Consider the following 21,477-nt stretch of genomic DNA (forward strand, 5'->3'; position numbering starts at 1 on the left):
ATCTATTAATATGGTCTTGATCTGCATTTAAATTATGAGTTGTTCCACTTGGAGGTGCTAATGAGCCCCAACAGAATTATCTGTATTTAAACATCTTTATGAACTCTGATTTCCTTTTCGAAGGTGTTGGCTCAACTCTTGTGGCATTGTATTGGATTGAAGGTGATAATATCTTTGCTCCGCCATATTGAGCTGGACAAAATATAATTCTAACATAATACATACACACGTCCAATAGTCCAGTAGTTCCATATGTTAGTGGGTGGTGCTGCTTGTCTTGTTTTGACCATTGATGATTGAGTTTGTGTTGGAAATTCTTATTACCTAGTGTGAGAGTGAAATAAAGACTTGAGAATCAAGCTGTCTCTGAATAGTTTTATTCTTTGCAATGAAGGTCAGCAGTCATACAGAGCACATAGCAGTCTGCAGAGTGAACAACAACAAGTTATACATTTCAGAAACAGTTATCATAGTGCGAGGTCACCAATGGTCGTCTGAAACATGAGAATATAATGACTACAACAGCAAATTAATGTATGAAGTAAGTATCCTAATACATTTCTACTAGCTCACAAGTATAATTTTCCATTACACATAGGATGATGATGGTTGGAGCAGGGCTTATGTCATCGGTGTGGATTGTTTTATGTGAGTTTATATTGTATGGTAATGTATTTTATGATGCTTTGTGTGCAGGTCCTATGTGTTACCCTAAAACAACACAACTTCCCCTTCAGTGAAAGTTAACGAGTCAAAGGTTAAAGTCTGTTCTGTGTTTTGATTTATATGTTAAATTGACTCTTGTTATGAGTAGCAATTAAACTCTTAAACAATTTCTAGCAAAACAAAACAAAAAACAAAAAGACTTACTTTCTATTACCAAATAGAATATCTAACATACATATTTAAATATAAATATTCTTTTAAAAAAATCAATTAAAACAAATATTGTATTAAGAGGAATAATAGATGATGATTGGGCTATACGGATGGATATTAATTTATTATTTTAAAACATAACACTTTCTTTCAAATTAATATTAGTTATTTTCTTTTTAATTACTTTTAATACGCGTGTGTGTGTGTGCATATACATATATGCCATATCTCCCTGTTTATGCTTCCACCATATATTTATGTAGCTGGTGTAAGTATATCTATCTGAGTTGGAGATGTGCTTCTGTTGCGGCTGTGTTGTTGTTTGTTGGCTGACTTTGGTGGTCTGCAACAAGTGTAAAGTAGGAGTTTACGAGTAGCACCTGAACGCAGCACAAGTCCTCGCCTCTTTTGTCGCTGAAAATAGGCCCTAATACTCTCTGACAGTTGAGGTTAGTTGTCCGCAGCGAGCTCCGCGTCAGGTTGCTGATTTGTCTGATTTTTACATGGAGCACCTGCACTTGTAACGTCGTGCTGCAGACTCTGGATCAGCGCTGTGCGCTTTTTTTTTTTTTTCCTTTAACATGTCTAAACCAGTCTGGATTATCCGGCAGTTTCTGGATACAAACGCAACACTGCGTGGTCTAGACAGTGCCTCAGAGTTAATAAAGAACATTTGATTTCCATGTGCAACAAAGTTAACTTTGCCTGAAGCAGGAATGGAGAAGTTCCTCCAGGTGGCTCCGCACTCTCTGGCTCTGGTGCTGTCGCAGGTTGGTACAGAAGATCATGAAGATTCTGCATCAACACCGGCCGTGCGCTCAGTAAAGTTACAGCATCGCACCGGCTACGAGGTATTCGCCAATTTCAAAGCCGTAAACATGCAGCACTTCTGGAACAAAGCGCTCACACATGCTTTGTCCGAGATCTTCTTCCTCGGCTGGATAGACGAGTGTGTGTTGCTGATCCAGGGCAAAGAAGTTCATCTCCAAGTGCTGAGGAATGGATGGACCAGGAGGACCCTGAAACCACCACAGGGCTTTAACATCAAGTGTATAGGTGGGTTTGTTGTGTCAGGATACATGCATTAACCATGCACAGTACTTTATATAAAGGTTAAGTTGTTGTCACTCATATATTTGGAAACTATATTACTCTTAGTTGGAGTCAAGTATACCACTTACAGGAAAAAGTAGCACACATAGCAGTAAACACAAGAGTGTTAACAATAAGTATAGCATGCAGTGGCAATAACATGTAATTAAATCTGGCAAATCTTAGCCTCCAACCACAGAGTGTGTCAGAATGATTTGACTAGATGACATGAATGAAATAATTTAAACTTTGCACGCCACTTAGCTGGATTTCCCCTTTTATACTGTGCATGTCTGTGACTTGGACTCAAGTCTGACTTAAGTCACAAAAATCACTTCTCTCTCAGACTTCACTCACTTCAAACTTGACTCCCGATGTTTCATGTTTTTCTGTGTCCGTCACTCCCCTGCTGGTCAGTTTCTCTTTGTCCGTGCAGTTTCTCAGTGTGTAGACCGTTACCTTTGATCATCCAAATACTTGTCTGATAGATTTACCTGCAGTTTGTGTCTCTGCTGGTTGTTTCATGCTGATTTCCACCCCCTTTTTTATTAGCTGATTGATGTTCAACCTAATATGACCCTCCGTTTTTGTAGTTGGATTTAAAATAGTTTTCCCGGAGGTTTTTATAAGATATTGTCTACGCCCTCTATGAGTCAAGCTCAGTGTGAAACTAGTCGAAGCTAGTTTGCTGAGGGGAGTTTAGGCTGCATCTCACCTTATAACCTCAGCTGCTTCATATTATGTAGACATACTCAGATAAAAGAGACTTAGGTTCAGATTTACTCCATGTTCAGCATTCCCACACTCATACTCATCTTCATCTGACAAGCCTATAACTCATGTATGTGCTGGGACAGGTTGGTACAATTTGAGGTATTGTCAGCAAGTCTAACCACTTCACCCGTCATATACTGCCCTTACAACCTTCCCCTATCTCTTTGTGTGTGCACCATCAAAGTGTAACAGATAAAACAGGAAAAAGTCAAGAAAGGAAGCTTGTTTGTTTAGTTTACTGATCTTGTTTAAAAGATGGCAGACACATGGACCGCATGCATAATATTATAAAAGTTTATTTAACACGTTATAGGGGAGAATAATAGAAATACACTTGTGTGAAATCATTCTGGACAAAAGCACAGCGGTGTCATCTCACACAGTAAATTATGTAATGCTGCACTAATCAATATTTCCAAAAGCATCAATGGGTCAGATGAGTTTTGTCCAAATGTGCAGTTTCCTTCAGCTCTAGTGTTTAAGCATCTTTCAGCTTTTTGTTTTGGTCTCACATCTTTACTGTTTCCACTGTCCACTTTCAATAGCAGCTGTTTTTAGTACAAAAGCTCTAATAAACCCTCTGTACACCTGTATACCTACCCAGAATCAAACGGTAAATATACAAAGTTAGCAGCCAGCTATATGCCTCAGTTGTTGGTGGTGACCAAAAAATTTTGGTTGCACAACTATTGGATTTAAACTCAGACAATATGGCAGAAATTGAAGATTGTATTCATAAGAATGTTTTTTTTTATCAACTGTTTTTGTTACCTCAGAATGAACCTTTTTTATATTTACAGACTCAGTGAGTTCTCTTCCACATAGACTGTCATGTTGAGCCGCTATGTTTCTACAGTAGTAGAACAGACAGACTGAACACTGACTCTGGATAGGGCCTTTGTCATTTTATGCACGTTTTCACTAGAATTTCAGGCTAAGAAAGTGAGGGGTTACAATTAGCAACCACTAAATCGTACACTGCTTCTTTAATACTGAAACCCAGTTGCCTGTGCTGCATAATGGTGTAACAGTATCTGCAAATAATTTAAAGTGCTTCTATATAAATAATGGATTTAATTACAGTGCGTAATGTGACAAGTGTCACTCATAACACAAATTATTGCCTTATTGCCATTTCCCCCCAGCTCTACTTTAGTGTCTTTTAGCTCTTTGTTTTGGTTTGACTTTATTGATTTTATTCGCACTTTCCACTCGCATCAGCGTCTTTTCCAGCAGCAGTTTTACAGATATACTTTAAATTCAAAGCAGACGCCCAAATCTGTAAAGAACAACGCTGACCAGAGTTCTTTTCAAATTTTTAGTGTTTACTGAATGTTGAAACACTTCTGTAGCTCCTTTCATGTTATCAGATTTCTACATTGAGCAGCTAGACATTGACTGAATTTGAAAAGCTTTTCAACACATTCTGGTCTTTTATAGTCCAAAGGTATATTTTAAGAGAGATTGTGATTGTGTGTGTGTGTGTGTGTGTGTGTCTGTCAGACATGAAGTGACAAATCTGCACACACACTACTGAAGCAAACACAGATAAGCTGTGGAATGTTTGTCTTATAGCTAATAACTCACCAGACCCTGTAATGCCAAAAAATGCAGATTAGATGCTGATACAGTTTTTGCGCAATATATATGTTTATCACTATCAAACTCATGAATTTAGGATATACATTTACTTAAAAATCAGCTTAGAAACAGATAAATCCTGTAACACTGCAGGAGTTTGTTTTCATACTCACCACAATCAGTTTTAGTTTAATAGAAAAACTTATGTGAATTCAACCCAGAGTTAAATTTTAACCATTTTACCTCTTTGAGATCACCTGAAACATCTCTGGCATGCAGAACATTTCTAAAAATCAATCTTATAATGATATATATAATAAAAATAACGATAATAATTTAATAATAATTTTCTTTAAGTACACAGACTTGTTGGGGTGTTGTTGTTGTTTATTCTTATGCAGAATGTCCTTGTGTAATAATAACAGTAAACAGTTGTAAACCACTGCAGTACTGATTTTCTAGTTTAGTCTGTGTGACTCATTTTATTAGCTGTCAGGAGTTTAGTTTCAAGTTCAGACAAATTACTCTGTGTGTTTACACATTAACCACGTGTTCAGCATTTGTCTGCAATTTCTCTTTGCAAAAATATATGGTGATCTTTTATTAACAAGCATTTGTTTGGACAAATAAATGCATCTGAAAAAGTGTCTTTGAGGACATGTTTTACACAACAAACTGTAGGAAGAAATATCACATGTTCACTCAGACATTATTAAAGCTGCAGGGAGACAGGGATGAATTAAAATCTTCATAATTTAAAAAATAATGAACAGACAACACTACATTATTAAGACTGAAATCATATTTTTGTGAGAATTTTAAACATATAGTGTTTTTACTCATGAGTGCTACATGTTTACGTGAGGCAGATTATTCTGCAAACTGCCTGAGAATGTTTAATTCGGGCAAAAAGTAGCCGGATTAATACATTTAGACAAAAGTTGTGGATTTTCAGCTATGTGGAAACAAAGTGTTTTTTTAAAAAACTGACAATTCAATCTGATTAACTGAAGGACTTTGTATCCGTTAGCAGCAGGCTATAAACAATGGACTGGGAGGAGTGTGTGCTCTTAAGGAAGGAAAAGTGGAGCATTTGTTCAGGAAAACACCATTGCACTGCGTTCCCTGCTATAGCCCGGGTCTCCATTGGCAGGAAAGGGAGGGTCCCATTAGAGAATTGGGGGAAATGTTTAACGCAGCAGACAGATTTTTTACCATATATCTTAATGTCAGATCAGGATGTGTTATGTAGGCTGCAAAAGTTCTTTTGTCTCTTTGTGCAGTGTCTGACCTCGAGAGCTTATTTCGGAAAGATGTGTGTTGTCATAAATGTTCCACTGGAGGGCAGACCACCGGCAAAAATGGTCCTGTTTGCAAGGATGTCGGATGAAGTTGTAGCAGGCCACAAATCCTTTACTGTGTGACAGCTCAGGAGCAGCAGGATATATTACTATCCCACCACTGATGCGTCCATCTAAACACAATGCTTCATCAGTGTAGACGTTAGTGGTTCGTAGTTAAATGTCTTGAATTATTGGATGGATTGTTTAAAATGTGGTACAGATATTCATGTTCTCCTCAGGATAGATTGTAATAACTGACTAATCATCTAACTCCACCATCAGGTCAAGTTTGCAATTCGTTTAGCACTTTGCTTTTCACCACATATCTTCCAAACTGCCTAACTCAGCTGTACATTGTCTTTAGTGCTGATTCGCAGATGTTAACATGCTAGCACACTAGTTAAGATGGTGAACATGATAAACACTGTACCTGCTAAACATCAACATCTTAGCATTCATTGTGAGTATACTAACACACTGGCTCAATGCATGTCTGGTTAGCACAGAGCAGCCAGCATGGCCAGCTAGATTTCAATGATTGGATTATTAGTTTTCACAAATCTTCATGGGCCAGACCACAGACCACAATGCTTGGTGAACCAATACCTGATTCATTGAATAAACAATAAGTCACCTTTAGGGCAGTTTCAGAACCTTGAGGATGATTTAGCCTCAGTGAAAAGGCATTTTGGGCTGTCAGTGTAACCAGCTGACCTGCAGGTTAAGACTTCCTCTGTAGTCTGATTAACAACTTAATATGCGAGAATGACAAGAAAGACCCATTTCTGCTGATCTCTATAAACACCATATGAATACAGATAAAAAGCTAAATCTTCCTCAGACGATAGCCAATGAGTTCCAAGAATGCATTTTGCCTAATGCGTTCTGCCTCCTTTGCTCTCCACACAGACTGTTGCAACCAAAGACTGTCTAAAACATGGATGTAGCGTCACCCAAAGGTTGACATACTGAAGTCAAGCTCAGAGTGTGGTGGCTTTGGTCGCCGCCATCTTGGCAGTCCTACCTCCGTCACCTCCCAGCTAATCCAAAAATGGACAAAGACGTGGATCATTGGTGGATTTGAGGTGGGCTGAATAAAGCCTAGTTGCTCAAGCAAGCCCCTTGTAATGGCACCAAATTGTCAGTTAAAGTGGTCACGTTGTGAATGTGTATAATTTTGAGCCTGGGTTGGTTATATAGAAACTCACCTTCAGTACAGTTGTCATGAATGGAGAAATTAGCCGTAGAGATCAAAACAGTTTTTTGTACCAGGCTGTAAACATATTTATTTCTGCTGTAAAGTTGGACATTTTACCATGGAGGCTTATGGTGACTAACTCGTTCTGAAGCCAGCTTCAAGTGGACGTTTGAGGAACTGCAATTTCTGGCACCTCCGTGCTCCACAGAGGTTGCTACTTGGTTGCAACCAAAGCTCACTCAAACGCTGGTCAAAACTATTCAGACTACAAGTGGAAAACCTGTGCCAAAATCTTGGTTGTTCGCCTACAGATTCTGCATTCATACAGAGATATTCGTTCATAGAGATTACCTTTAGGATTGCAATTAAACATTGTTTTTATTATCCATTTATTTTCTGATTATTTTCTCAATAAATCCATTCATCTTTTAAATCTACAAGATATAAAAAATTAAAAATAGTGAAAAAATCCTCTCTTCTGAGGTCTTCAAATTCAAATAGTTTCAAATGTTTTGTGTTCCAACCAAATATTATTATTATTATTATGTTATATATGCCCCCTCAAAACTATTAAATCATCATATATGAGTAGATGGAACCAGTGAATGTTGAAAAATGACTGAAACAATAATCGGCTCACATTTGGAGTCATCAGGATTTTTTCAGGAGATATCTAGCAAGAATTCATTGCAGTCGCTGTGGATACATGTATTTTTCTGAAAATTTCCTTCCACTATCAGAACATTTTTTTTCTCCGTTAGTGTAATTGTGCCTTGTATAGTGCACAGTGTGTTGAAGGTAGTTGCATAGTGTGTTGAAGGATCTCAGTATCTCAGCGGCGATGCGGGAGTATTTTCTGTCCGTATAACAGACAGACAGCGAGTCCTTGTCTGTCTGCTGCTATCTTGAGTAACTGGCTCTTTAAGGGAACAGCACTCAAAGGTAACAGCTATGAGATCATCGGCTTGCGTCGTCATGGCAACAAAGGCTGTTGCAGCACTACTGAGAAATAAAATGGCTGGCGTGGTGTCGCTCTCCCTCCTCCACCTCCTCCTCACCCCTCCTTCCCTTTGCTTCCTCTCCTCTTTCTCTTTGGTATCAGTGAACTGGAGCAGATTGGTTGTGACACCGTCCTCCCCCCCCCTACTCCTCGCCTCCACCCGTGCCCCGTCCTGCCCTCTCACTTTGCTCCTTATTCTGTCCCTCCAACCGTCCATTCACACTCCACACATGTGAGTCAGCAGGAGTCTGCAGCTAGCAGGAGCTGCCACTCTGGACATGATTAAGGTGATGCTTTGGGTTTTTTTCTCTTTCACTGACAGCTCCACGCGGTGTAGTTACTGAATCAACCGGTGGAAAGCACTGATGAGGAAGACACAAAAATGATTCCCTTTCTGGGTTGTGGCCCTGTCAAGTGTGTAGCTTTGGTGTTACAGTCAGGTGAGACACAAAAAGGGGAAGGATGCTGGTTTAAGGGGCCCCCCTCATCCTTCAAGATACAGAGCTAGTAAGACAGAGAGGGTGAGGATGGAAATTCAGCCAAAGATTCAGAGCTTGAGATATTCCCCGGACATCATCTGAGGGCTGAATATTTTTATTTTTTTTCTTGTGTGTGTGTGTGTGTGTTTCGAGCTGTTGATATTTGCTCTCCTCTCTGCCTTATGTATGTCCTCGATCTCTCTCTCTCCCTCTCCCTCTCTCTCTCTCTCTCTCTTGCATCCTCTCCTCCCCTCCCCTCAGCCTCAATCACCCAGACACAGACGCATGCATGCTCACGCAGAATCGCGCGCAGCAGGCAGATGCGCGCATACACACTTTCTCTCACACACACACACACACACACACACATACACACATACACGTACTCTCACACACACACACACACATACACACACGCATACACACACATACTCACACACCCTTCCTGGAGGTGCTGGGAGCAGCTGCAGCATTAGCGTTGAAAGAGATTTGCCGTTGACTGGAGTTTGCATCCCCCCCTGTTAATGAATGGATGCTACGGCGATAGGCTCGGGAGCTTCTTCCGTTGGATTGCGGGAAACGGTGGATATCTATTCTTGAATTTATTTATTTATTTCTATGCTCTCCATTTTTTTCTCCCCACCCTCTCCTGGTGTGCTGTTGTCGAAAGGACGATGGGGTCTTGTGCTTGATCGGATAAAGATGGAGGTGAACGTGGCGTCTCCGGTGCTTGGCATACTATTGAGGTTTCACTGCCCATTAGGGTAAATGGAGCTTTTATTTCTGTTTTTTTTTATGTGGGCTCTTTTGTTTTCCGGGGATCGGCCGAGCACTCCTGTGGTGAATTGAGCTATTGTCGAAGACTGGGCCTCTTAAGCTTTGAATCTTTGACTATCCATCCATCCCCTCCCTTCCTTCCCCTGTTACCTTCTACTTAAAAGGAACAAGCGGATCCCAAAACCTCCACTGAAATCTCTCCTCACCGTCCTCCTTGCTTCCAATGCCCCATTTCCCTCATCTCTACCCCTGCCCCCCCACCTCTCTCCTGCTCCCTCCTCCCACATCAGAGCGGCTACGTAATGTGCCTCCCTACGCATGCAAATGGGGATGCTACAAATGGTGGCTGGGACTGATGCCGATGAAAGGGTGATGCCTCGCGCAATCACCTGCACCTCCGCCACTGCTGCCATCGCTCCAGATCAGCCTGGGAGAGCCCAGCAGCCGATGACAACCACCCACAGTGCGAACACAGTCGTTTGTAGCTTGCTCGTGGATGTAAATGAGACGTGTGTATGTGTGTGAAGGTGCACACTGGTTCCTGCCATGTCTGGTGTGTGATCGCTCTAGCGGGACGTTCTTACTGATGCGGGGGAGGCACTGAGCCTGAGGTTGGTCGACCTCCCCCTGCACACCCCCCTCCTTCCCCACCTCCCTCCTTCCTTCCCCATTCTCCCCATTCCACACACCCCCCTCCCCCACCCCCCCAACCTTATCCCAGAAGCCCCCGTGGGGTGAAGGCCACCTGGTAAAGGGGTCACGATGAAGAAGAACCGCAGCAGCAATATGCGGCGGGCCTGGCCCAGCTCAGAGCTTACCGAACGCCCGCTGGAGCACAATCTCTCCCGTAGTGAGAAAGACATCCGTGTGCAGAAGCAGCATCTTCCTCCCCCTCCTCCTCCTCATTTCTCTCCGTCCCCGCCAAGTTATCGTGCGCCAGGTGAGTTTGACACTCCCACCAACAGATGCTCCACCCTCTCTCTACGCAGAGCTGCCAGGAGTTAGAAAAAGAGAGGCAGAGTTCACAATATTTTCACGTTACCAAGTAGGAAACGTTGATAACTTCCCCTTTTTGCTACCTTTCTAATGAGGTCACATAGAAATAGACAAGACGGATCAATATTTCTAATTATTTAATCTCTTATTTCTGGGCATGTTTTAAAATCCATTTTAACTGCACTTTATTGCGTCCAAATCTCTGTGACTGTCTTGCTTCCTGACATATTTTCACATCATATTCACTGACCCATATTTAAACATAAATAGAACACTCTGGAAAAAAAATGTGCATTCATCAATTTTGTACCATTTAAAAAAATAAATAATGTATAATATTTTCCTGAATACCTAAAAGTTCAGTTGTTGTAAGATAGTTGCGTCACCTTTGTGTTAAATTGTGTGACAGATTCATATTTTGATTGCAAAAGGACATCTGGGACATCTTGTATCACGCACTAATGTCCTTACCTAGAAAATCGGCCCCTTTCAGCCTCTTTTAATGTAAATATATGCACAATTTTCCTGCAATTGTAAGATGTGTAACATAAATACTACAACCTCATTCCCACACCCCTCACGGATTTACTCAAAAAATACTATAAAAGCACAGGACAGGATGTTTTTTTTTTTTTGGGGTCCAGCTTTGAGATCCAGCTTTTCTCATGTTTACTAAAAAAAAAAACGAGTAAAGCCTCGTAAAGCCACATAAAGCTTAAGGGGCTGTGATACTAAGCAGAGATAACGTCATCGTGTTGCTTAACTGACCATTCAGCTGAGTGTGTTGAGGAGGCAGGGCCCTGCACAGATTTCAGCTCAGCTGGAAGAAGCGTGAACAGCAAATGGTGGCAAAACTTTAAAACAGCGATCAATAAGGCAGCGTTTAATTCTGTTGGTTATCTGTGGAGACATGATGTTATGTTGGGAATGAATATAGAGGTGATTTATGATGCGTTTTCTGCATCGCATCGTGCGATTTTTCTGTCGATCGCCAGATTTAGGTCAGAGGACAGGGTCAGCTCCAGCACAGATGCTGCAGCGATGGATTCACTGTGTTGCTTTACAACCTTTCAGCAGGGCAGATGTTTGCTCTCAGAGGGGCTTGAAGCCAGGCCGTCTGGTTGTAGGATGATCTCACTACTCACTACTGCTGACAGCAAAGCCAGCTTAATTCAACAAAGGCAACAGAGAATTTTTTGTGTGTAAGCTCTCAACGTGGTGCTAAAGTCAGTTATATTTTTTTGTTACATTTCAAATACGCTGGCTTTGACATTCAGGAGGATTGTGTAAGCTTCCCTTTCTGTCTGCGAGATGAATTAAATAACGAGGTTGCTCAGGTGATCTCACACTACGGTTACGGTTGCTGCAGCAGCTGCCTGGCTTTGCTAACGTATGAGAAACAGGAGGAATGAGAAGCTAAAGGAAGCACAGAGAGGAGGGGTGGAGCTGTTCCAGGCAGCATGCAAACTGCTGCTGTTTGACCATTACATCATAGCTTCACACGCTGCGCCTGCTGTTCATTCATGATCTCACAGTTGTGCTTGTGCCTCCTCCTCCTACTCCTCCTCCTCCTCCTCCTCCTCCTACTTCTGCAGGTGACGTGTCTCCGATCAGTATGTCACCTATCAGCCAGTCACAGTTCATCCCGCTGGGGGAGATCTTGTGCCTGGCCATCTCTGCTATGAACTCTGCCCACAAGCCTGTCAACCAGGAGGCTCTGGTGGAGCACCTCACTGCCAGCTTCCCAGGTACGTTCCTCTGACCTCTCCTTAAAATAGGATCGCACCAAAGCATGCAGAAACTGATTCTTAGACTACATTATGTGATATGGTTGCCAGAAAATACGAATACGAACAGAAGAAATGGTGAATATATACATCTGTGGGTGTCATATGTTGGTTTATTGTCTCCAAGCAAAAAGATTTACACACTTTTAAGTTTCATTTTAAACATGTCTAACATAAACACCAGGTTCAAAGAGCAAAGTAATGATCTATATAGGCTTCAAACATCTATTGATCTCACCTCAGGGCACGTTTCATTGATTGATTGAGAGTTGAGATATTTCATTCTGTAAAATCTTGCAAATAGCATCATAATGTTTCAACAGGAATAGATCTGAAACTATTAGTCGAAATGATTAAATTAATCGGCAGCTATTTTAATAGTTTTAACTGTCGTTTTAATTGTCTTCTTTCAATCAAACCTTCCACACATTCATATTCAGCTTCTCAGATGTTAGGATTTCCTCCTTTTTCTTTCACATACGATAATAAATAGAACACTGTTTTTTGGATAAAATAAGCCATTTAAAGACGTCACATCAGGCTCTGGGAAATTATGGTGGATATCTTTAATTATTTTATGACATTAAATCTACAATCGCCCTCAAAACAAGCCACAAAATGGGGCAGTGGACATCTTCAGCTCCCTGCCTCGTTATCCCTCTTCTTTTTTTTTTACTCATACGTACACTGTTTTTCGGTTTTCTTCACAGGCGACATATTGTTTATACGTATCGATTTATGTGACAGTGTCAATAACAATTATTATTAATAATTCTCTTCATTCTTTATTCTATATTCTGTTGTTAAAGTGATTTGAAAAACCTCAATCAGATGTTATTTACTTCAAAACCAGTCCAAGTGTTAATTGTTTAGCAGCATAGTTCTCACATGGTGAAAAACAAAGGTTTCTGTTGTTATTTTTAATACTATGATCTTTCATATTAACAGTTCATATGTACCTAATGTTTTACCAGGATAGTCATTTTAAAATATATACGAAACTGGATTTCTCTTGATGTTGATCAAAAATTAAAAAAAATGTATTACCTTATATTAGGTTTAACCAGTGTGTAACCAAATTTTTCAGCCATTAAAATATAACAGGAAGCACGTCTTTCAAATTCTTCTTTACTTCTATACGATTTGTGTGGAAAGGAGTTGAACTTATATGTTGCATCATTTCTGTGTAAAAGCTAACACAGGGGTGATGTAATGTCAGGCAACACAGGGCCTTTGCTAGACAAAGGTTATGAATGATGCTGTTCAAAATGGACCGCTTTTAATGTTGATTTAGTTATTTATATAAGCTGAACTGTTGAGGTGACTGATGTTGCTTTGCATCCTGACTTAATATCCTCAGGAGTGTTTGCTGCCATTTGTTTTTACATACAGATTTAATCTTGTTATTACTGTAGATATACAAGTCATGGACATCCTTTGAAATGTATGTGGATTTGTGTGAGCTGAGTTGATTTAAGAAAAATTAGGTACGTTGTTTGTTTGTTTTTAAATGTCCCGTAGCAATAATGTAATAATTTCTTGAAAATGCACTTAACTTGATCGAAGATTTAATAAAGCCTAACAGTGTAATAACCTGACCAATAATGTAATAACATATCCTGATGTTGTATTACCATTTGTTGCAAATATGTAATGCCTTATTACATTTTTTGGTTTTTAATTTATTTTCATAAAACTAGAAAATGAGGGCACATTTGCATGAAAATCAAAAGGTTTCTACTTATAATTTCAAATTTGATTTGAAATTCTTTTTCAGACTTCATAAGATCAGACAAGGCAATGGAGACACATTCAAAAAGAATCAGTGTTGATGAAAAAGAACAGTTCATGGAGATCGAATCAACTGTAGTCTCTTCTAGTTCTTTCTTGCCAAACATGCAATCCGTGTCAAATGTTAGTGGTTAGAGTAGGCTAACATGACGCTAACAGTATTTAGATTTTTTTTTATTTTGCATATTTGCACACTTTGAATTTCTGATTTTGAATTTTTGAACCTTCAAATAAACAGATCTGATCATTTTAATTGATCTGTTGTACCCAGTGGATCAGTCTCAAGGTCCTGTTAAGAAATTCTAACCAACAGTGAGATCATAATGTTTTCCAAGATACTGAATATGTTGAGCTTTAAAGAATTATGATTAAAACGTTGAACAATATATATAATATCTTTAATGTTATGGTGCATTTTTGAAAAACTTTGGTGTGAAACCTTCACTGAACAAGTATTATACAGCTTGAATGAAATGCTTGAATAAGAAGATGAGAATATGTGCGGTATGAGTTTGAATGAAGTTTAAACAGTACTTTGATTATCAGAATGTCAAAAAAATGTCTTAAGTCTGCATTTTCACCAGTTTTGGGTTCAATCATCAAATTCCTCACATCATCCTCATCCAGTCCATCTTTCAGTCCTTAATTTTACTCATATTCAATGTGATGCTGATGTGATATATCTGATTTACATTTTAATTGATGTGTAAACTTACATTGGGTGACTGAAATATCATGCAAGTACCACATTTCTATTTATATTAAAACCCTCAAGCTAGTTTTATGTCATCTCTCTTTGACAAGCAGATTATTATTTTTTTGTCTCTTTTTTGAGACGTCAGCATGATTTTATAAAGGCAGTTCTCACATTGTGTAAGAAACCCTTGTTTTTTTTAACTACAATGTGTTCATTCTGATTATATTACCATCTTTAGGTGTCCGCATTAGATGTTAAAAATATCCTTAGTTGCAACAGTTTTAATATAACTAACATGTCTAACTGAATTTCATAAAACAGTGCTTCAACTGTTCAATCTGTTTCCTGCAGGTGTGCCTACACCCAGCTCAGAGGTTCTGCGACATACCCTGAACATGCTGGTGCGAGAGAGGAAGATCTACCCAACTCCAGAGGGCTACTTCATTGTCACCCCCCAGACCTACTTTATCACTCCCTCCCTCATCAGAACTAACAACAAGTGGTATCACCTGGATGATCGGCTGCAAGAGCGCCAACCACAGTCACAGCAGCAGCAGCAGCAGCAGCAACAGCAACAGCAGCAGCAGCAGCAGCAACAGCAGCAGCAGCAGCAACAACCTCAGCAATGCACTTCGCCTCAGTCTGGCAACGTCACACCATCCACACCTGGCTGCCTGAGAGAGAGGCCTCCTCGTAAGAATCACGGTGACTCATACAACTCCTATCGCGAAGAATCGTCCAGACTTCACACCTCTGCGCTCCAAAGTAAGTCACCAAAGGAGCACAGGGGAGATTCTTATCAAAGTAAGCCGCCCAAGGATCACAACAGCGGAGAACCTCCACCAAGCACGTCAGCCAAGGAGCACCGAGGAGAACCGCCGTCATATCCTTATCCCCCTCTTGCCACTTCCCCTCCTGTCCAGCAACCGCCGCCTCAAGATTCTGCCGATAAGAGCAAAAGCATCACTTCTTTCCCTTATAAAACTGACACTCTGACCAAAAAGAAAGAAGGAAGTGGTAGCGGCGGAAGTGGCGAGAAGCAATCCAAAAGGTTTGGTCTCAGGCTCTTCAGGCTGAGTTTCAAGAAGGACAAAATGAGGCAGCTGGCCACCTTCTCAGCCCAGTTCCCCCCAGAGGAGTGGCCTCTTCGTGACGAGGATGTGCCAACTACGCCCATTCCCCGTGAGGTGGAGATGGAGATAATCCGCCGAATCAACCCCGACCTAACAGTGGAGAATGTGGCAAGGCACACAGCTGTGATGAAGAGGCTGGAGGAAGAGCGCACGCAGAAGAACAAGGCAGGGTCTTCAGCCCAGCACAGTGCACGCAGCAGGAGAGGGAGGGGACACAGGAGGGCCCCACATGGTAAGTCTCGCTCACACAGCAAGCCTCGAACCTCCAGGGGAGACCCGTCTGAGGGTTCAAACTGGGACCTTTTGTTCATGGAAAGGGATTACCGCTTCTTTAGCCACTCGTTAGTTCGCTCACCTCGGGAGGCCATGTACACCTTGGAACGCAGGCGAAGTGGAGGCGCAACATACCTGGTCCATAGCAACCCCAACATTACTGAATCGTACTGCCCAGTTACCCCTGAGTGGGACGTGTCTGGGGAGCTAGCCAAGAGACGGACGGAGATGCCCTTCCCTGAGCCATCACGTGGGACATGCCAGTCCAGAGTGCAAAGAAGTCACAGTCACAATCAGGACAGGAAGTCGCGTCACGAGAGGTCAGATCAAGCTAAGGAGCGCTCTCGGTCTATGGACAACTCCCTCAAGGGCCCGTCGCTGGGGCCGCCAGAAGACTTTGAACACAGTCTGGAGGAGCGTAGTCATTACTACACCGATGACGGCACCTTACGCGCCACGCAGAAGTCCTCCCACTACTCAAGGATCATGTTCTCTGCTGCTAAGTTCCACTCTGATTTTAATGTGCCTGATTTAGGGAAAGGGAGTTTGGACGAGTCAAGGATCCGGAGTACGATGGAGAGGAACAAAAGCAGAGACAGCTTGCCAACGTACAATGAGCTAATGGGACTTTCTCCTAAGCCCTCAACAGATGAGTACTTCCAGTGCAATACGTCAAATGAAACAATCCTAACTGCCCCTTCGCCTCAGGCAAAATCAGAATATGACACATTAACCTCAACAGGGGGAATCCGAAAGGGCTCTCCGGCTGACCGCCAAACGCCTCACCTCACCTCTCCTCATACGATGGAGTACAAAGAGGACTTGTCGGCAGCAAAGGGACAGAACGGCTCAGTGCGACTGACGCCAAGCCAGACGCCAGAGCCGGTGCAAAATGCCCGTTTGACGCCACACCAACACAATGTAGATCCCGGAGGGGGAGGAGGAGGCGGTATGGTGATCAAGAGGAAAGAGATCTTCAGCAAGGACACTTTGTTCAAACCTCCACACAATGCCTTGTCCACAGGCTACGTGGACAGCAGCTACACCAAGTCCGGCACATTGCGGAAAGCCTCACATGCCAAATCAACAGAGGCCCTAGACAATCCTGAGCCCCAGCAGCCTTCCAATTCAGCCACTTCCTCAGCGTCACCTGCAGTTTTACCGGGCTGCTTAGAGCCAACAGTCCCCTCCGCCTCCTTTGACTATTATAATGTATCAGACGATGAGGAAGAGGAAGAGGCAGAGGAGGACTCGCACAAAGAGTTGGCGAAGGCAGAGGACAACAAAGACCACGGGGAAGGGGGTGGTAACGGTGGAGGCAGTGGTGGTGGTGGGGAGGGAACCATGCAGTGGCTACTGGAGCGGGAGAAGGACCATGATCTGCAGCGGAAACTGGAGACCAATCTGACCTTACTCAGCCCCAAGGAGACGGAGAACAGCAGCAGCCAGAAGTCGGCCCACTCTGCCCGTTTGGACAGCATGGACAGCAGCAGTGTCACGGTGGACAGTGGATTCAACTCCCCCAGGTATGTGCAACAAGTATTAAAGAGTATTGTCATCTAACACAGTCTTAAATCAGCTTTGTTGGTAACGTGTGGGAGGTAAACTCAAGTACAACACAGTGAGATCTAAAATATCTCCAAACATATGTAGTCTTTATGTACCATAATAACTAAAAGTCACTCAAAATGAAAAGAAAACCTGAATGAAAGGTTACAGTTTAGTGAAGCCAAACAACCAAAGTCACTTACTAGCTCATTTTTGGAGACTTCAGCTGATTCTCATCATTTTCCTCAGTGCGTGCAGTTTACTCAGTTGTCACATGATCTAGTATGAACATTAGGTCATGTGATATATCAGTTAAATTATTATTTTTTGTTACTGTGCACTCTCATGAATGTAAACTATATGAGGTTATGCTTCCAAACTGAGATAATTCTCTTAACTATCACAGAGGACGATAGAGAGGTGCCTGGTTCAATGCATTTCCAATCAAATTCAGGTCTTGCCTTTCTCTCTCCATTCAGTGGCCACTTTATTAGGTACACCTGTACAATATAATTTAACCCAATACAACAGCCGTGACATAATATCTATCTCTCATAATGAACTCATAATGTTCATGTTTTGGTGACATTGTTAGCAATAGTGTACTGAATAAAGTGGAAATGTTGACGTATATCTGTGTTCGATATTTGTATTGAATATATTTTTTTGCTATTTAAGGAGCAGCTTTGCTTAACTTTGTGTCCCAGCAGTGACATTTAATCACATAAAATGTTGGTTAAACAGTGAAAAGGATGAGTTTCCAGCTTTAAGAACAGTCTAGTATCATTTCTGAGAGCAGAATGCACCCAAGACTTAACAAATCATGGTTTTTGTTAGGAAATATGTGTCCTGGTGTTATGGTTACACTCTGCTTCGTTTCGAGTGTGGACTATAGGGTTAGTGCAAAGCACACTCTTAATTATTCAATTTCAGGTTTATTAACAGATTCCGACTTCTCTCGTTGCAAACATGAAAGTCTGTAAAATACTAAACAATCGATACCTTCATAGTATTCCAATAATGAATGAATAAACTGAATAATGAATAACTGGAATGGTATTTTAAGTAACTTAGTGATTCACAGGCTGAGATCACACAGCTGTGTGACAGTGCAGTGTCATTGTTGTATTTCTTTCATCTTGATGACAACAAATGGACTTTAGATGGAACAGACAGTAATGGTTGTAACAAGTAACTCATTTATAAATACATGTTGTGTATGTGAAACAAATACAAAATGGATAAAAAGCATTAACATATGATAGTTTAAACGCTACAGTATATAAACAACTGTTTATCAGACAATCAAATGTATTTGTGAATTAATTCTACTTCTTAAGTCAAACATTAATGGAGTAGTTTAATATCGGTGAACCATCTAAACACGGTTTAACAGACAGTTATCAGAAGGGTTATTCCACCAATTTAATATTGTACTTCCACTTGTCTGTCACATGACCCTCCTACCTGAAAGAAACCCTTGTCGTTCAACTCTGCAACCAAACACAAGGTTTCGCCAAATGTCTGAAGTTTCAATCCGATGTCATTTTCTGGAAAATAGTTTCAGCTTTTAGAAAAAACAGCAGTTTTCACAGGCTCATCTTGGTGTCTGAAAAAACATGTGTAGCTTTGTACTCTTTAGACTAGAGCTTAAATATATGAGAGATAAATAATGTAGCATTATTAATTACATAACGCACAATGTGCCACATATTTATAGTGTGTTATATTCATATGATTGAATTATTTGTCATCTTTTAAAATGGCAAAGGTTTGTACTTTTTCTATTTATTATATTTGTGTATTTTCTATTGGCTATTTTGAAACCTGACACTTGACTTTATGTTGTCTCTTGTGCAGGACGCGTGAAAGCCTTGCATCCAACACATCCAGCATAGTGGAAAGCAATAGACGGCAGAATCCAGCGCTGAGCCCCGGCCACATTGGCACCAGTAGTATTGGACTGCCATTCAGCTTTCGCGCCATCCCAGAACCCCCCACCACACAGCCTGAGAAACTCCAGAAGTCATCGAACTGCCTGGCCTCCATCACCAGCGTCTGACAGGCAGCACAGACTGAGACCGTGAAGGTGGTGGAGGAGAGAGGAAGTGAGGTGTTTCACCATTTTGACCCTCGCGTTTCCTCAACCAATACACACACACATACACATAAACACACACACATCTTCAGACTCCTGAGAATCCATTTACTGGGACTGTTACAAAAACAGGCATGGCTTCAAGAGACTGTTCCCACAGCTTCAAGAACTTTACTGCAAAAAAGAGAAGAAAAACTACAGAATATCAAGACCACTGTAGGTGAAGAAACCTACCTGAAGTACTTTGATTTTGGTGACATGGACTCTAGTTTGGCTTATATCAAGATTCTTGACTATTGGTATTGGAAAGTAGTAGACTATAGGATTCAAGTTACATTTGGAAATATCGAAAACTTTTTATATTACTTAACAATACATGTCCAATTAAATGTTCTCCTTCCTGAAATAGCGTCAAGTTCTTCAGGACGATTCAATGTATCAGCACAATGTCGAGACAATAAAAGTTGATCCTGAGAACAACGAATGAAAGATATAAAAACATAAATCAGCTCAGATTTGTGTACCGCAATGCAAATGATGTATGTATACTCGATACTTTTGATATCCTAATTATTATAATGGTGGTATTAAAGATGCTATGTGACCAAAAATCCATGTTTGGACAAAATAAGCTGCATCTCACACCTCACATGTACGTCACAGATATTTCATCGAACAATCCAATCTGGAGCTTTCAGTCATATGACATGATCTTCTTCAGTAGCGTGAAGTTTGCCCAGTTTGCTCTGCTCTGCTCCCTGTCAGCATTCTCCCACGCCTCAGGCCTGAAAGCCTCCGTTTTCCTGTGGTCTAAAATGCTCTCAGCTCACAGTCCGATCAGTCCAGCTAACAAACTGAGCTAATATTAGCAAACAGCACCTGTAGTTTGCAGCAGTTTATTTTACTGCCCATCAGGAAACTCGGGCAGAGCAGCTATAAGACATCAGAGTAAAAACCAGAAAACATTTTCTCCATAAAATTGGATCTAGTTTCAGCAAAATAAGTGAAATAGTTATGGTGATGTGTGACGTAGTGCCGCAAAGTGTTACATACTTCTTGCAGATAGTCATACCTGGAGCAGAAAGCAGATCCAGTACATCCAGTTGTCATTAAATTGTTTTGTCAGCTCCTGTTTCAAAGGTCAAAAATGAACTTTTTAGAGTCTCAAGCATGGCATTAATATAAAAATGTTGTTTTTATTGGGATTTTTTTATTTCTAGTTTTCTCTGCCCTTTGAAACAGTGTAGACATGGTGCATTGTATGATATGTAGGCAGAATGACTCAGAGGTTTATATTTTCAGTGGGTAGTAGCTCCTAATTAAAGCTCAGATTATCCAGAGTCGACTAATTGATTAGTTGATCGACATCTGCAACAGGTTCTGTATTTTTTTTTTAATGTCATTTTTAAGCACAAATGGGAAAAATTTGCCTGTTTTGGTTTCTTGAAAACGACATTTTAAGGCATCATGGTTTGGGAACTTATGATGGGAATACAGACCATAGGACAACAGTTAGTAGTTTAATCAATCATGAACATTGGTTGCAGTCCTAACATGGTCCACAGCTGTTTGTACAGCTGCAGTAGACTCAGCTGATGTAGATGTGCATTTAAAGGTTCAATCAGTTTAACCTGATTTCATTTTCTATTTTCATTTGAGAAAATGTTCCTAATGAACAGTTGATGCTGGGGTTTGTGCATTATCCAGAGTAACCAGGATATTTTTTCTATAAAGTAATCATTTTAGAGCTGAAGTAATTAGATGATTGACAGAAAAATAATCGGCAATTATTTTGATAATCACTTAACAGTTTTGAGTCAAAGGAAAAATTGCACAAATTTCCCGGTTCAGGCTTCTAAAATGTGATGATTTGCTGCTTTTCTTTGTCTCATATATACGTGAACTGCATCATATTTGTCTTTGTCACCTTGGGCTCTGGTTCAAATTGTCATTTTGCTCCCCTCCATTAATTTAAGGTCAAAACGTGGAACACCAAATATTTGTTAGCTGCAGTTGGAAATAATTTGTAAT

The 21,477-nt window shown here is 40.9% G+C and overlaps 1 protein-coding gene across 2 annotated transcripts; it reads left to right on the plus strand.

Moving 5' to 3' along the window:
- The first annotated feature begins 1,086 nt into the window (after positions 1-1,086).
- On the plus strand, positions 1,087-20,057 carry stox2a (storkhead box 2a). 2 transcript variants are annotated; one of them, XM_019266562.2, is made up of 4 exons: positions 1,087-1,935; positions 11,715-11,867; positions 14,746-17,326; positions 19,209-20,057. In XM_019266562.2, the coding sequence occupies exons 1-4, from the start codon at positions 1,596-1,598 to the stop codon at positions 19,408-19,410; spliced, it is 3,276 nt and encodes a 1,091-aa protein (XP_019122107.1). In that variant the 5' UTR covers positions 1,087-1,595; the 3' UTR covers positions 19,411-20,057. The 2 variants fall into 2 exon arrangements, with proteins under 2 accessions (XP_019122107.1, XP_019122108.1); XM_019266563.2 differs by lacking the exon at positions 1,087-1,935 and adding an exon at positions 8,583-10,063.
- The last annotated feature ends 1,420 nt before the right edge of the window (positions 20,058-21,477 follow it).

This window comes from Larimichthys crocea, chromosome X (genome assembly GCF_000972845.2).
Source record: "Larimichthys crocea isolate SSNF chromosome X, L_crocea_2.0, whole genome shotgun sequence".
In the NCBI taxonomy this organism is placed as follows: Eukaryota; Metazoa; Chordata; class Actinopteri; family Sciaenidae; genus Larimichthys; species Larimichthys crocea.

Bases quoted from the DNA above. Each gene is read 5' to 3' on its own strand.
- stox2a (XM_019266562.2), top strand. From the start codon at position 1,596: ATGGAGAAGTTCCTCCAGGTGGCTCCGCACTCTCTGGCTCTGGTGCTG. The intron at 1,936-11,714 runs GTGGGTTTGTTG...CTACTTCTGCAG, and splicing joins CTTTAACATCAAGTGTATAG to GTGACGTGTCTCCGATCAGT. The intron at 11,868-14,745 runs GTACGTTCCTCT...TGTTTCCTGCAG, and splicing joins CCTCACTGCCAGCTTCCCAG to GTGTGCCTACACCCAGCTCA.